This window comes from Canis lupus, chromosome 28 (assembly GCF_011100685.1).
Source record: "Canis lupus familiaris isolate Mischka breed German Shepherd chromosome 28, alternate assembly UU_Cfam_GSD_1.0, whole genome shotgun sequence".
Classification (NCBI taxonomy): Eukaryota; Metazoa; Chordata; class Mammalia; order Carnivora; family Canidae; genus Canis; species Canis lupus.
In genome coordinates this window covers 26,403,317-26,419,013 of record NC_049249.1, presented here as the reverse complement: position 1 = coordinate 26,419,013, position 15,697 = coordinate 26,403,317, and the positions used below count along the sequence as shown (strand labels likewise).

Genomic DNA, 15,697 nt, shown 5'->3' with positions numbered 1-15,697 from the left:
ATGTTAAGAAAATAATCCCATTTATAACAGTATCAAAAAGAAAATACTTAGGAATAAACTTAACCAAGGAGATGAAAGATATACACTGAAAATTATACAACACTGATAAAAGAAGACATAAATAATGAAAAAATCCTGCATTCTCAGATTGAGAAACTTAATATTGTTTAAATGTTCATGGTACTTCAAGAAATCTATAAATTCAATATCATCTCATCAAATTCCTAGTGGCATTTGTATAGACATAATACAAAGCTACAGTAATTAAAAACAGCATGCTGGCATAAAAATAGACAATGGTCCAGCATAATAAATAAAGACTCCAGAAATAAACCTACACATATGTGTAGTTTAAGATTATGTAATCTCCAATAAGGATACCAAGAATACCCAATGAAGAAAAGATGGTCTCTTCAACACACAGTGCTGAGAAAACTGGATATCCATATGAAGAATGAAACTGGATCCTACTGTCTTAGTTCACTAGAGCTGCTTTAACAACAAAACAAAACAAAACAAAAACAGGAATAGAGGGAGGAGGTAGAAAGAGCAACAATAAAGAGCAGAATTATATTTCTCACACATTTGGGGGCTGGAAATTCCAAAATAAAGGTACTGGAAAAGTTAGTATCTGTTGAGGTCAACTTCCTAGTTAATAGACAAGCCTTTTCTTGCTGTGCCCTCACATGGCAGAGGAGGTGAGGGAACTCTCTAGGGCCTCTTTTATGAGGGCACTAATAATCCCATTGATGAGAGCTCCACTCTCATGACCTAATTACTTTGTAAATGTCCCATCTCTAAATGCCATCACATTGAACATTAGGATTTACACAATGTTTGGGGGCACACAAACATTCAGTCTGTAGCACTAAACTTACACCATGTACAAAATACAAAGTGGATTAAAGAGGCTATGTAGGAAGATGGTGAGGAAGGGGAGGACCCCTAGGCTCATCTCCTCCCATGAACACAATTACATAACTATTGAATCATCCTAAATACCCCAAACATTGACCTTAAGACTGACAGAACAAATTCCACAACAAAAAGAAGAGAAGAAGCCACATCAAAAAAAGGCAGGAAGTGTGAAGATGTGGTTTAGGGGAGAAGTGGATCATGGGTGCTGTGGCAGGGAGCTATGGTCATAGAGAAGGACGAAAGAGAGAGAGAGAGAGAGAGAGAGAGAGAGAGGGAGGAACACACAAGAACATGTCCCCAAAGCCACTGCCCTGGAAGATGAAGGGTGCTGAATTTCACAAATTCTTGCAACCAGCAGATCTAAAGCTGGAGTTTTAAAGGTCAGCAGGCTTGACTGGGAAAGGGCCAGAAGGCTACTGTGCTGCTCCTGAAGAAAAAGCAGGCAAACAACCCAGGGGCAGACAGTGTGAAAGCAATGACCTAAAGAACACCTGGGGAACATAGGGGTAGATTAGTCTGTCTTCTTGGATCATATCCCTAAGAGGCAGCATTCATGGATATACCTCTACAGAAACAAAGGAGCTAGCCATTTTCCTCCTGTGCTGCTCAGCATAAACACAGAGCCACCTGCAGGAAGCACCACACTGGGCTGCCTAACTTGCTTATTCCAAGCCCACCCTGCATTCTGGTGGGACTCCCCTTCCCAGTCAAGCTTGCTGCAATCACACACTCCAGACACACTCCCTAAAATTCCAGGCCCTGAAAACTACATGATCATAAGGCCATTACTTTAAGACGAGGGGGAGACACAATTGCCTTTTCTAACACAGAGAAGGAAGTGGAGACTTAGGCAAAATGCCAAAATGCAAGAATTCATCCTAAATGAAAGAATAATATAAGGTCATAGCCAGAGATCTAAGCGAAACTGATATAAGAAACATGCCTGATGGAGAATTTAAAGCAATAACCATAAGGACACTCACTGGACTTAGGAAAAGAATAAAACACATCAGTGACTTCATCAAATATAATAACATTCCTATTATAGGAGTCCCAGAAGAAGAGAGAGAAAAAGAGGGCAGAAAATTGTTTTAAAGAAATAATATCTCAAAACTTCCCTAATACAAGGAAGAAAACAGACATCCAGATGCAGGAGGTACAGATAACTCCCACGAAAATCAACAAAAGCAGGCCGACATGAAGACATAGTGTAATTAAATTTACAAAATACAGTGATAAATACAAAATCATAAAGGCAGAGCACCTGCGTGGCTCAGCTGATTAAGTGTCTGACTTCGGCTCACATCACGATCTCAGAGTCCTTGGATTAGGACCTGAACCAGACTTCCTCTCCTGCTGCCCTTCCCCCTTGTGCTCAATTGAGTATACACACTCTCTCTCTCAAATAAATAAATAAAATCTTTTTTAAAAAAATGATAAAAGTAGTAAGACAAAAGACATCCTTAACTTACAAGGGAGGACCCATAAGGCTAGCTAGAGATTTCTCAACAGCAACTTGGCAAGCCAGAGGGAGTGGCATGATATATTATAAGTGCTGAATGGAAAAAATCTGCAGCCAATACTCTATCTAGCAAGGTTATCATTCAGAATAGAAAGAGAGATAGTTTCTAAGACAAACAAGAACTAAAGGAGTTCATGAACACTAAATCAGCTCTGCAAGAAATATTAAAGGGGATTCTTTGAATGGAAAGGAGAGACCAAAAATGACAAACAGAAGAAAGGATCAGAGAAAATCTCAAGAAATAATGAAAAAAACAAGCAATAAAATAGTAATAAATACATATCTGTCGATAATTATTTTGAATGTAAATGGATAAATGTTCCAATCAAAAGACATAGGGTGCCAGAATGGATAAAAATCAAGACCAATGTATAAGCTGCCTACAAGAGACTTATTTTAGACCTAAAGACATCTGCCGACTGAAATGGGGGGATGGACAAAAATTTACCATGTAAATGGATGTCAAGGAAAGACTGAGAAGCATACTTATATCAGACAAACTATATATTAAACCAAAGACTGTTTTAAGACACAGGGAAGAGCACTATATAATCATAGAGGATAATAAAAAAAAACTTATAACAATCATAAACATTTATGCACCAAACATGGGATACCCAAATATATCATACAATTAATAACAGATATAAAAGAAATAATATATAGTAATTCAATAATAATGGGGAAATTTAACACCCCACTAAAATCAATGATCAAAATCATCTAAACAGAAAGTCAACAAGAAAACAGGGGCTTTGAATGATACACTGGACTACATGGATGTAACAGATAGAACATGCCATCCTAAAACAGCAAAATACACATTCGTTTCCAAGGCACATGGAACATTCTCTAGTATACAGAACATATTACATCACAAAATAGGCCTCAACAAAGATTGAAATCATACCATGTATCTTTCCTGACAAAATGCTATGAAACTAGGAGTCAAGAGTAAGAAAAAATACGGAAAATTTACAAATACATGGAGGTTAAACAATGTGTTAACTAAACAATGAATGGATCAAAGAGGAAATCAAAGAAGAAATTTAAAAATACATAGAAACAAATGAAAATGTAAACTTAAGTCCATAACATATTTTGGTTGCAGCAAAATCAGTCCTAAGAGGGAAGAACATATCAGTATAGGCCTACCTCAAGAAGTAAGAAAAATCTCAAATATACAACCTAACCTTATTCCTAAAGAAGCTAAAAAAGGAATAGCAAATGAACTGTAAAGCCAAAAGAAGTGAAATAATAAGAATTAGACCAGAGATAAATGATATAGAAACTAAAAACCACTAGAACATATCCATGAAACCAGGAGCTGATTCATTAAAAAATTATTAAAATTGGTAAGCCCCTCATGAGACTTATGGAAAAAAAAAGGGGGGGGCCCAAATAAAATCAAAAATTAAAAGGGGGAAATAATAACACAACAGGAACAGAAACAACTATAATAGAATATTACCATAAAACATATGCCACACACTGGACAGTCTAAAAGGATAAATTCCTAGAAACATATTAATTCCCAAAACTGAAAACAGGAAGAAATAGAAAATGTGAACAGACTGATAACCAGCAAAGAAATCAAATCAGTAATCAAATATCTTCCAACAAACAGAAGTCCAAGACCAAATGGGTTCACAGGTAAATTCTACCAAACATTTGAAAGAGTTAATACCTATTTCTTCTCAAACTATGCCAAAAAATTGAAAAGGAAGGAAAACTTCTGAATTTATTCTATGAGGCCAGCATTATCTGGATACTAAAACCAGATAAAGACTCCACAAAAAAAAGAGAAATATAGGCCAATATCTCTGATGAAAATGCGTGCAAAAATTCTCAATAAAGTACTAGCAAACCAAATACAACAATACATTAAAAAATTATTTACTACAATCAAATGGGATTTACTCCTGGGCTGCAAGCATGGCTCAGTATTTGTAAATCAGTCAATATGATACAATACATTACTAAAAAAAAAGGGAAAAACCATATGATCATTTCAATAGATAGAGAAAAAGCATTTAACAAAGTACCATATCCATTCATGATAAAAGCCCTCAACAAAGTAGGTTTAAAGGGAACATACCAGGACACCTGAGTGGCTTAGGAGTGATCCTAGAGTAACGGGATCAAGTCCCACATCGGGCTACCTGCATGGAGCCTGCTTCTCCCTCTGCCTATGTCTCTGCCCCTCTCTCTCTGTGTCTCTCATGAATAGATAGATAGATAGATAGATAGATAGATAGATAGATAGATAGATAAAATCTTTTTTTAAAAAAGGAACATACCTCAACATAATAAAGGGCATATATGAAAAACCCATGGTTAATATCATCCTCAATGAAGACAAACTGAGAGCTTTTCCTCTATGGTTTAGAACAAGACAGATGTCCATTCTCATCATTGCTATTTAACATAGTATTGTAAGTCCTAGCTTCAGCAATAAGACAACAAAGAAATAAAAGGCATCCAAATTGGCAAGGAAGAGGTCAAACTTTCACTATTTACAGATGACATAATACTATATAGAGAAAACCTGAAAGACTCCACCAAAAAATTGCTAAAACTGATACACAAATTCAGTAAAGTTGCAGGTTACAACATGAACACTCAGAAATCTGTGGTATTTCTATACACCAGGAAGAAGAAAGAGAAATCAAGCAATCGATCTCATTTACCATTGCACCATAAAAACTATAAGATACCTAGGGATAAACTAACCAAACAGATAAAAGATCTGTACTCTGAACACTACAGAACACTTATGAAAGACTTTGAAGATGACACAAAGGAATGGAAAAACCTGCCATGCTCATGCATTGGAAGAACAGATATTGTTAAAATGTCTATACCTCCCAAAGCAATCTACACATTTAATGCAATCCCTTCAAAATACCAACAGCATTTTTCACACAGCTACCACAAACAATCTTAAAATCTGTATGGAACCACAAAAGACTCCAAATAGCCAAAGCAATCTTGAAAAAGAAAAGCAAAGCTGGAAGCATCACAATTCACAATTCCAGTCTTCAAGCTAGACCATAAAGCTGTAGTGATCGTGACAGTATGGTACTGGCACAAAAACAGACACTTAGATCAATGGAACAGAACAGAAAAATCCAGAAATGAACTCACAACTAATTGTCAACTAGTCTTTGACAAAGCAGGAAAGAAAATCCGATGGAAAAAAGACAGTCTTCAACAAATGGTGCTGGGGAAACTGGACAGCACCATGCAGAAGAATGAAACTGGACCACCTTCTCACACCATACACAAAAATAAATTCAAAATGGATGAAAGACCTAAACGTGAAACAGAAACCCATCAAAATCCTAGAGGAGAACACCAGGCAGTAACCTCTTTTTGACATTGGCCATAGCAACTTCTTACTAGATACGTCTCTGGAGGCAAGGGAAACTAAAGCAAAAATAAACTAGTGGGACTTCATCAAGATGAAAAGCTTCTGCACAGCAAAGGAAACAACTGACAAAACTGAAAAGCAACTTACTGCATGGGAGAAGATATTTCCAAAGGACCTACCTGATAAAGGGTTAGTATCCAAAATCTATAAAGAACTTATCAAACTCAAAACTCAGAAACCCAATAATCCAGTTAAGAAATGGGCAGAAGACATGAATAGATATTTTTCAAAAGACACACAGATGGCTAACAGACACATGAAAAGATGCTCCACATCACTCATCATCAGGGAAATACAAAACAAAACTACAATGAGATATCACCTCACACCTCTCAGAATGGCTACAATTAACGACACAGGAAACAACAGATGTTGGCCAGGATGAGGAGAAAGGAGAACCTTCTTACACTGTTGGGAGAATGCAAACTGGGGCAACCACTCTGGAAAATAGTCTGGATGCTTCTCCAAGAGTTAAAAATAGAACGATCCTATGCCCAGCCATTGCACTACAAAGGGGCACATGCTTCGCAATGTTTATAGCAGTATTATCTACAATAGATGAAGCATGGAAAGAACCCTAACGTCTGTCAATTGATGAATGCATAAAGAAGTTGTGGTACAAAAAAAAAAAAAAAAAAGAAGTTGTGGTACATAGATATACAATGGAATTATTACTCAGCCATAAAAGAGAATGAAATCTTGCCATTTGCAATGCTGTGAATGGAGCTAAAGATTATTATACTAATCAAAATAAGTCATCCTGAGAAAGACAAATACCATATGATTTCACTCACATGTGAAATTTAAGAAACAAAACAGATGAACATGGTGACGGTGGGGGAGGAAGAGAAAGAGGCAAACCAAAAAACATAACTGTATGTTACGATAGAGAAAAACAGGGTTGTTGGATGGGAGTTTGGAGGGGGAGGGAATAGATTAAATGGGTATTTAGGAGGGTACTAGTGATGAGCATTACTATATGGGAATAGATTAAATGGGTATTTAGGAGGGCACCCGTGATGAGCATTGCTTGTTGTATGTAAGTGCTGAATCATTAACTTCTGTGCCTGAAACTAACATTACCCTGTGTTAACTAACTGGAATTTACATTACAACTTGAAAAAATTAAAAAATGTACAAAGAATCTGAATAGACTTCTTAAAAACTTTTTGAGTATAGTTTGACAAACAATGTTACATTAGTTTCAGGTGTCTAACATACTGTTTCAACATCTCTATATGCTATGCTCAGCACAAGCTACCATCTTTCACCATAAAACACTATTACAAGATCATTGACTATGTTCCCTCTGTTGTATCTTTTATTCCTGTGACTTATTATAATGAAGACATCCTGATGGCCAAGAAAAGGTGACCAACATCAATATTTATCAGGGAAATTGAAATCAAAACCATATTGAGATATTACCTCACACTGGTTTGAATGGCTATTACTAAAGAGACAAGAGATAACAGTGTTGGTGATAATGTGTCAAAAAGGAGACCCTTATGTACTGTTAGTGAAAAAATAAATTACTGGAGACTCCATGGAAAACCATTTGGAAATTCTCAAAAAAATTAAAAATAGAACTATATGATCTAGCAATTCCACTTTTAGGTATTTATCCAATGAAAATTCTATGTCAAAAATATGTGTACTCTATGCTTTCTGCAGTATACAATATCCAAGAAAGATATGGAAAGCATTGTAAGTGTCCATCACTGATGAAAGCACAAACTGTGGTATGCACATGCAATGAAATCATATTGTCATAAAAAGGGAAGAACAATCTTGGTATTTGCAACAACCTAGAGATCTTGAGGGCATTATGCTACGTGATTTAGGACAGACAAAGACAATTATTGTCTGATTATATATATATATATATATATTCTAAACAAAACAAAACCCTGATCTATCTCATAAACACAGAGAAAAGACTGGCAATTGCCAGAGGTGGGGATGGGAATTGAGTAACAAGATATGAAGTTACAGTTATGCAAGAAGAATCTACTTCGTGTAACAGTGTCCATAATTCACAATACTGTACTGTATTCTTTAAAACTTTTTGGGAGAGTATATCTCATGTTAATTATTCTAACCACAATAAACAAACAAACAAAAAAAGAATCATTCAAACATTTCACTAACATCTTCATTTTGAAAGAGTTGTTTTCAGTTTCAAAAGAACTAAAATTCCACCAAATAAACTCTATGGTTGATATATACATTCCCTTGGCTTTTTAACTTTATAAAGTCTCAGATGGATAGGGAAGTATGTGTGTTATTTCCAAAGAAACTTTGAGCCTTTTCCTATGATAACTGACAATGTTGCATAAATGCCCTTCTTTGTTTCATAAATTTAAACTTCATAAAATTTTGCAATTATAAAATTGTTGCAGTAATTTGCTTAAAGAAACAAGCATTCCATGATGCTAAATGAGATAAGTCAGACAAGGAAAAATACTTGTAATGATATCATTTAAATAAATAATTTAGAAAAGCCAAACTCATAAAAGCCCTTTGGGCTGGGTATTGGGAGGAATTGGGAAGATGTTGTTTAGGGATAAAAACTTACAACCAATAGATAAATAAGTCTTCGGCATCAAATGCACATAGTTACTATAGACAGCAATTCTGTATTATATACTTCAAAGTTACTAAAAGACTAGAGTTTAATTATTCCCACCACAAAAAAGAAATGATAATTATGTGACATAATAGAGGTTTAGTTGATGCTACCATGGTAATAATATTGTAATACAGAAATATTCAAAGCAACTTTTGTATACACTTGAAACTTATACAGTGTAATATGTCCATTACATTTCAATAAGATCATAAAAAAAAAAAGAGGCCAGCATTCATCTAACTTAGATAAACTAGTGGACATTAAAAAGTACAATGGAAAACCTACTACAGCATAACAATGTATAAGAAAAAGAACATATTTACTATATCATGTTTTGAATTTATGGTTTTTATTTTCAAAGTAGGCTACCCCCAGTTTGAGAACATAATTATAAGCACACACACACTGTCATGAAACCGAAAAAATAATAAACATGTATCATTTAAATTGTAGGACTGTTGGCAGAATCTGAAATATAAAATGCACCAACTCCCCAAATCACAAGGATATGTAAGTTTTATGAAAAGAAAAAAGTAACATGGTTAGTCTTTCTTCAAAAGCCCTATAGTGTGATAATTCTGAGTAGTTAAAATTACAATAAAAAATGACAAAAAATGTGTATCCCATGATATGAATATAATTCTATTATAAAAGTTAAATTATCTTCTCACCTGCTCTGGGTTCGCTATGAAGTTTATGGCGGTATGGTGGCGATCATCTTCCTGTAATAAGCTGAAGGTAAACTGATAGTCAATCAAAAGGCTGTCTGTGGGGGAAAAAAATACAATCCTGATATGCACTTTTACAAACTGATAAAAACAAAAGTTCGGTGAAAACATACTGTATATTAAAAATTAAAATATTTATCAGTTGTTAAGATATGTATTTTATTAAATATACTTTAAAATCTATTAAAATAGTTATTAATTAAATCAATTAAAACAATTTTAAAATATTTTATTAAAATAATTTTATGAAAAATAACTGTCATTAATTATTAGTGGTCCATTCAAGACTGGCAAAATATAAATCTTTGTCATCAAGCAACAAAAAGCAAAATAAAGATATGAAAGAAGTCCTATGCTTTAAAAACTGTATTTATTACTTCAGTTGTCATTACAAAAGTTCTAGAAACAGAATAGACATTCTGGAAAGTACACAAAAGTAAGAAAATAAACTAATAGTCACTCATAACCTTACAATTAGAGAAAAATACAGGCAATATTTTGGTGCATTTTATTCCAGTTAAAATTTTGTAGATAGAAAAATAGGCAGGCAGGCAGGCATTTTGGTACCCTACTTTCAAAAAACCAAAATTCCTTGAAAACATGAACTTTAATAGATAAATAATATTCTATCACATAGTATAATGCATTTATTCCTTTATTATTGTGGTAATTTTTACCATTAACAATTTTAAAATGCCTGTGTGATAAGCATCCTTCTACAGAAGTGATTCATTAACAATTGACAAAAAGAAACTGGGGATATACAACTTTTAATTTTGTTCATGTATAATGTTGAAACCAAGGTACAACATCTGAGTCTTTTTTTTTTTTTTTTTAGTTTTTTTTTTAATTTATTTCTGATAGTCACAGAGAGAGAGAGAGAGAGAGAGAGAGAGAGAGGCAGAGACACAGGCAGAGGGAAAAGCAGGTTCCACGCACCGGGAGCCCGACGTGGGATTCAATCCTGGGTCTCCAGGATCGCGCCCTGGGCCAAAGGCAGGCGCCAAACCGCTGCGCCACCCAGGGATCCCTGAGTCTTTTATATCATGAATAGCTTCATATTTTACGTAAGAGTGAAGAATTACTCATTAATCAAACTGCCACCTTTACAAAAACATTTCAGATTATTTTATTTTAAAGATTTATTTATTTATTCATGAGAGACACAGACTGAGAGAGAGAGGCAGAGACATAGGCAGAGGAAGAAGCAGGCTCTTCACAGGGAGCCTGATGTGGGACTCGATCCTGGATCCCAGGATCATGACCTGAGCCTAAGGCAGACACTCAACCACAGAGCCACCCAGGCGTCCCCATTTCAGATTATTTTAAACAGAGATAACTTCTATTCTTTGGATACACACCTTTCATGTTATGCCCTCAGTCATTAAACACTATTAAAATAAAAAGTAAAGATAGGAATACTATCACTGCAATTATTGTTAAAATTACCAAGGCATCATTCTTTATGTTGATTACTACATACTTTATAAGATCTACCTTATATATTTCTTGTATAATTTAGTATAAGGCAACATTTTGTCTTCCTCAGAACTTGTATGAGATAATGAGAATTATGCAATAGGTCATATTTCCAATTTCCATCTGACTGCCAGAAACTGCAGAGGCAAATTCAATAGTCCAGTGTGTTCTAGGCACTGGAGACACAATAAAAAAAAAATAAAAATAAAAAAATCTCTCCTCATGCAACTTCCATTCTACTGGAGAGACATGGGAAATTAATAAGTAACTTAAGTATATAGTATAACAGATGACAGTAAGAGTATGGAGACTAATAAACAGTGAAAAGGAGAGAAACTGTTGTCAGAGTAGAATGGTTGCCATTTTGAGAAGGAACACTTAAAGATCAAAGATAGTATGAATATAAGCAATAGAGTTTACTGAAGAAAATGCAATCCAGGCAGAAGAAACAAGCACAAAACTCTCAAAAAAGATAAGTCTTAACTATGAGTCTTGTAAAAAAAAAAAAAAAAAAAAAAAAGGTATGGCAAGATATAGGCCACAGGGGATAGTGGCAAGGCTACTAAGAGTGGAGGTTACAAGAAGAGGTCAGACACTTGGAACGTACTGGTAGGTACAACATACAGATTAGCTCAATAACTGCATGTACCATTTGAAAGAAAAGTAGAGCTTTTTTGATCCCAGACTACACAAAATGTCAGCATTAACAAAGATGAGTAAGAAGACTAGGTTTTATTTTGGAGGAGCCAGAGGAAACATTAGGAGCCTAGTTTTGGAGATATGAAGGTTGAGTCACTTATTGAATTTCCAAGTGATATGTTGAATCGAGTTTAGAAGCTTGTTTAGTAGGTAACAATTTGCAAATTATCGACATTTTGGGTGAGATTTGAAACCCTGAAGCCAAGAAATTACCAGTTATAAATAGAGCAGAGGTGCAGGGGATAAGCCCTGAGGCATACCAATGTAAATAATCAGATCCTCAGGAGGCGGAGATAGCAACCTGTGAGACAGGAATAAAACCAGAATTTAGTGTCGGAGGAGTCAAGTAAATATGTTGTTTAACAAAGAGGAGTAACCACCCTGGTCACTTTCAGCTGGCAGGGGTTTAGAGGTAGGCTGGCAATATTGAGGAAAGGTAGTATCTATTCAAAGTGAGGGTAAAAATAAGACTGAGGAAAGGTAAGCACTTCAAAACTAGCTTCAAGAATTTGCATAATTCTATTTACTTTTTTCTAGCTTGAAACTAAGTACTAAAAAGTCGGGAGTAGACAGCTCTGGGAGGTCAGGACTAGTAACAAGGGACACCTGTAGCAGAGGCCGAAGCCTGAGAAGAGGCTGAAGCCTGCAAACATTCTTTTGCCTTTATGCACTCTAGGCCTGTGTCACAATCATACTCCATCACACTCGACCAGGCATTCAACTTTGATTTTATTATTCCCTCTTATTTATTAGAGTTGGAAGTACAAGACTAGCACAACGTATATTATATATATGCTATGATCAGTCCTAATGTCACTTGGGCTAAAAAAATAAGTCCGAATCCTGAAACAAAATTCGTAGGAGTATTATTCAATTCAAGTGAGTGATAAGAGTACCTGTCAGTGAATGTTAATTACTATAAGCTGAAGAAAGTTTATACTTTTAACAAAATGTTTTCTTTTCAAGCTTAGAATCAAAATTCCCCAGAAGCCAGCTGTGTAATTTTCCACTTAACCAGGAGATAGGGACGCCTGGGTGGCTCAGTGGTTGAGCATCTGCCCCTGGCTCAGGGCGTGATCCACAGTCTCAGGATCGAGTCCCACATCAGTCTCCCTGCCTGAAGCCTGCTTCTCTCTCTGCCTACGTCTCTGCCTTTCTTTCTCTGTGTCTTTCATAAATAAATAAATAAAATCTTTAAAAAATAAAATAATAAAATAAAATAAAATAAAATAAAATAAAATAAAATAAAATAAAATAAAATAAAATAAACCAGGAGATAATCTATTTCTCCTCACACCAGTTTTAAACATCATGTTGGTGTATTTTTAGGGGAATTGCAAATGAATAATTACCTGGCACTTAAAATATGTATCTCAAAGCTGAAATTTACTCTGAACTTCTTAGCTAAATAGAGTACAGCACATAAAATATTAAAATTTAAAGAATATAAATAATAGTGAAAGGGAATAGAAGGGAAGGGAGAAGAAATGGGTAGGAAATATCAGAAAGGGAGACAGAACATAAAGACTCCTAACTCTGGGAAACAAACTAGGGGTGGTGGAAGGGGAGGAGGGCGGGGGGTGGGGGTGAATGGGTGACGGGCACTGAGGGGGGCACTTGACGGGATGAGCACTGGGTGTTACTCTGTATGTTGGCAAACTGAACGCCAATAAAAATAAATTTATTATTAAAAAAAATAAAAAATAAATAATAAATAAATAAAATAAAATAAAATAAAATAAAATTTAAAGTATGTATCAAGTTTATGAAAATGTACATACTTTGAAAATTACTTTTTGTACTGCTTTAATGAACTACTTTATTATGCTATAGAAAGAAAGTCCTGTTTGACTACAATCAACTCAATTTATTGTGTTATTCATAATTAAGGAATAATGACAAAGTAGCAGGAGGAGTGTGATCAAGAGAGGTGAAAGAATTACTTTTATTTTTAATTCCAGTATAGTTAACATGCAGTGTTAAATTAGTAAATTAGTTTCAGATGTACAATAGAGTAATTCAACAGTTCTATACATTACTCAATGCTCACCAAGCTAAGTGTATTCTTAATCCCTTACACTTATTTCACCCCTCCCACCCCTCAACCCACCCCCCCACTGGTAACTATCAGTTTGTTTGCTCTGTATACTTGAGTCTGTTCTTTTCTTTGTCTCCTTTTTCTGGTTTGTCTCTTTTTATTTTTCCTTTCTTCATTTAAATCTTCACTCAAATCTCACGTATGAGTGAAATCATAATGGTATTTGTCTTTCTCTGGCTGACTTATTTTGCTTAGCATTATACTCTCTAGATCCATCCATGTTGCTGCAAATGACAAGATTTCATTCCTTTCTATCATTGAGTAATATGCCATTGTATATATATGCCACATCTTTATCCACTCATCTATCAATGGACACTTGGGCTGCCTCCATATTTTGGCTATTATAAATAATGCTACAATAAACAGGGATGCATATATTTTTTCAAATTAGTGTTTTCATATTCTCTTGGTAAATACCCAGAAGTGGAATTACTGGATCACACGGTATTTTGGTTTTTAAATTTTTGAGGTTCTTCCATACTGTTTTCCATAATGGCTGCACCAGTTTGTGTTCAAATCAACAACGCACAAGGGCTTCTTTTTATCCACATTCTCATCAACACTTGTTGTTTCTCGTGTTGTAGATTTTAGCCACTGTGACAGCTGTGAGGTGATATCTCATTGTGGTTTTGATTTGCATTTCCCTGATGATCAGTGATGCTGAGAATCTTTTTATGTGTCTGTGGTCATCTGTATGTCTTTCTTGTAGAAATGTCTATTCATGTCTTCTGCCCATGTTTTAATTGGATTATTTGTTTTTTAGTGTTGAGTTGTATAAATTCTTTTCATATTTTCATTTCATATTTTCATAAGTTCTTTTCATATTCATTGAGTTGTATAAGTTCTTTTCATATTCATGATACAAACCCTTTATCAGATATCTTTTCCCATTCATTAGGTTGTCTTTTAAAGAGAACTACTTATTAAATTGGGAGAAGTAGCATGTTTTCATACTGACTGGCATAAATACAAATTTAGTAAAAAGGGAAAAACTGATAAGACAGGAGAGAGAGAAATTAGATATACTAAGATAATGTCCTTGGGTAGATAAAAGGCAACGAGCTGAATGGTCCAGTGGTGCATTCCCTAGATTTGTGAGGTTTTAGTTTGTTTTTGCTTCTTGTATATCCCCATCTCAGTGCTAGAGCAGCTACAATCTAGAATCAACAAGTTCATACCAGAGACTATACAGTAGAGCCCTGTAAACCATGTTCATCCTGCACCAAAGGGAGCAGAGCTGAAGCCTGTACTGCTACAGGAAATACAGAAAAATGTTGAGTTTTACTAAAACTCAGTAACATACACAACTTTCAAATGATATTATATATACTGCAAAAAGATATACATACATGGAAGTACATGTACTACACTTTTCAGGGTATTTTAAATTTTCATAATATAGAAATTATAAACTGTATACTGCATGTTTATATTAACTGGCTAGAAACAATTATTTGAAAACTGTCAACAGAAAAATACCAAAGGGATATCTGTTACAATTTGAAGAAACCATAAACACTATATAAATCAATACTCTGATTTCACAGACTTAGCCCTGAAGTTTGGAAAAACTATAAGTGATACAGCCAACTCTTAAATATTTTGGCTAACCCCTAACATCAGAATCATGACAGGGATGTCCAGTCTCACCACTGTTATTCAACATAGTACTAGAAGAAAGAGAAATTAAGGAGTCAATCCCATTTACAATTGCACCCAAAAGCATAAGATACCAAGGAATAAACCTAATCAAAGAGGTAAAGGATCTATACACTAAAAACTACAGAACACTTCTGAAAAAAATTGAGGAAAACTGAAAAGGATAGAAAAATAATCCATGCTCATGGATTGGAAATACAAATCAAAACCACAATGAGATACCACCTCACACCAGTGAGAATGGTGAAAATTAACAAGACAGGAAGCAACAAATGTTGGAGAGGATGTGGAGAAAGGGGAACCCTCTTGCACTGTTGGTGGGATTGTGAACTGGTACAGCCACTCTGGAAAACTGTGTGGAAGTTCCTCAAAGACTTAAAAATAAAGTTACCCTATGACCCAGCAATTGCACTACTGGGGATTTACCCCAAAGATACAGATGCAGTGAAAAGTCGAGACACCTGCACCCCAATGTTTATAGCAGCAATGTCCACAATAGCCAAACTGTGGAAGGAGCCTTGGTGTC

At 35.0% G+C, this 15,697-nt stretch overlaps 1 protein-coding gene across 1 annotated transcript in view; it reads right to left on the bottom strand.

The window, feature by feature from the left end:
• ATRNL1 (attractin like 1) overlaps window positions 1-15,697 on the bottom strand; it is a 786,695-nt gene that overhangs the window by 483,131 nt on the left and 287,867 nt on the right. Inside the window, exon 22 of the mRNA XM_038578888.1 lies at window positions 9,177-9,271. Within this exon, the coding sequence (XP_038434816.1) occupies window positions 9,177-9,271 (95 nt within the window). The remainder of the gene's footprint in view (window positions 1-9,176; window positions 9,272-15,697) is intronic.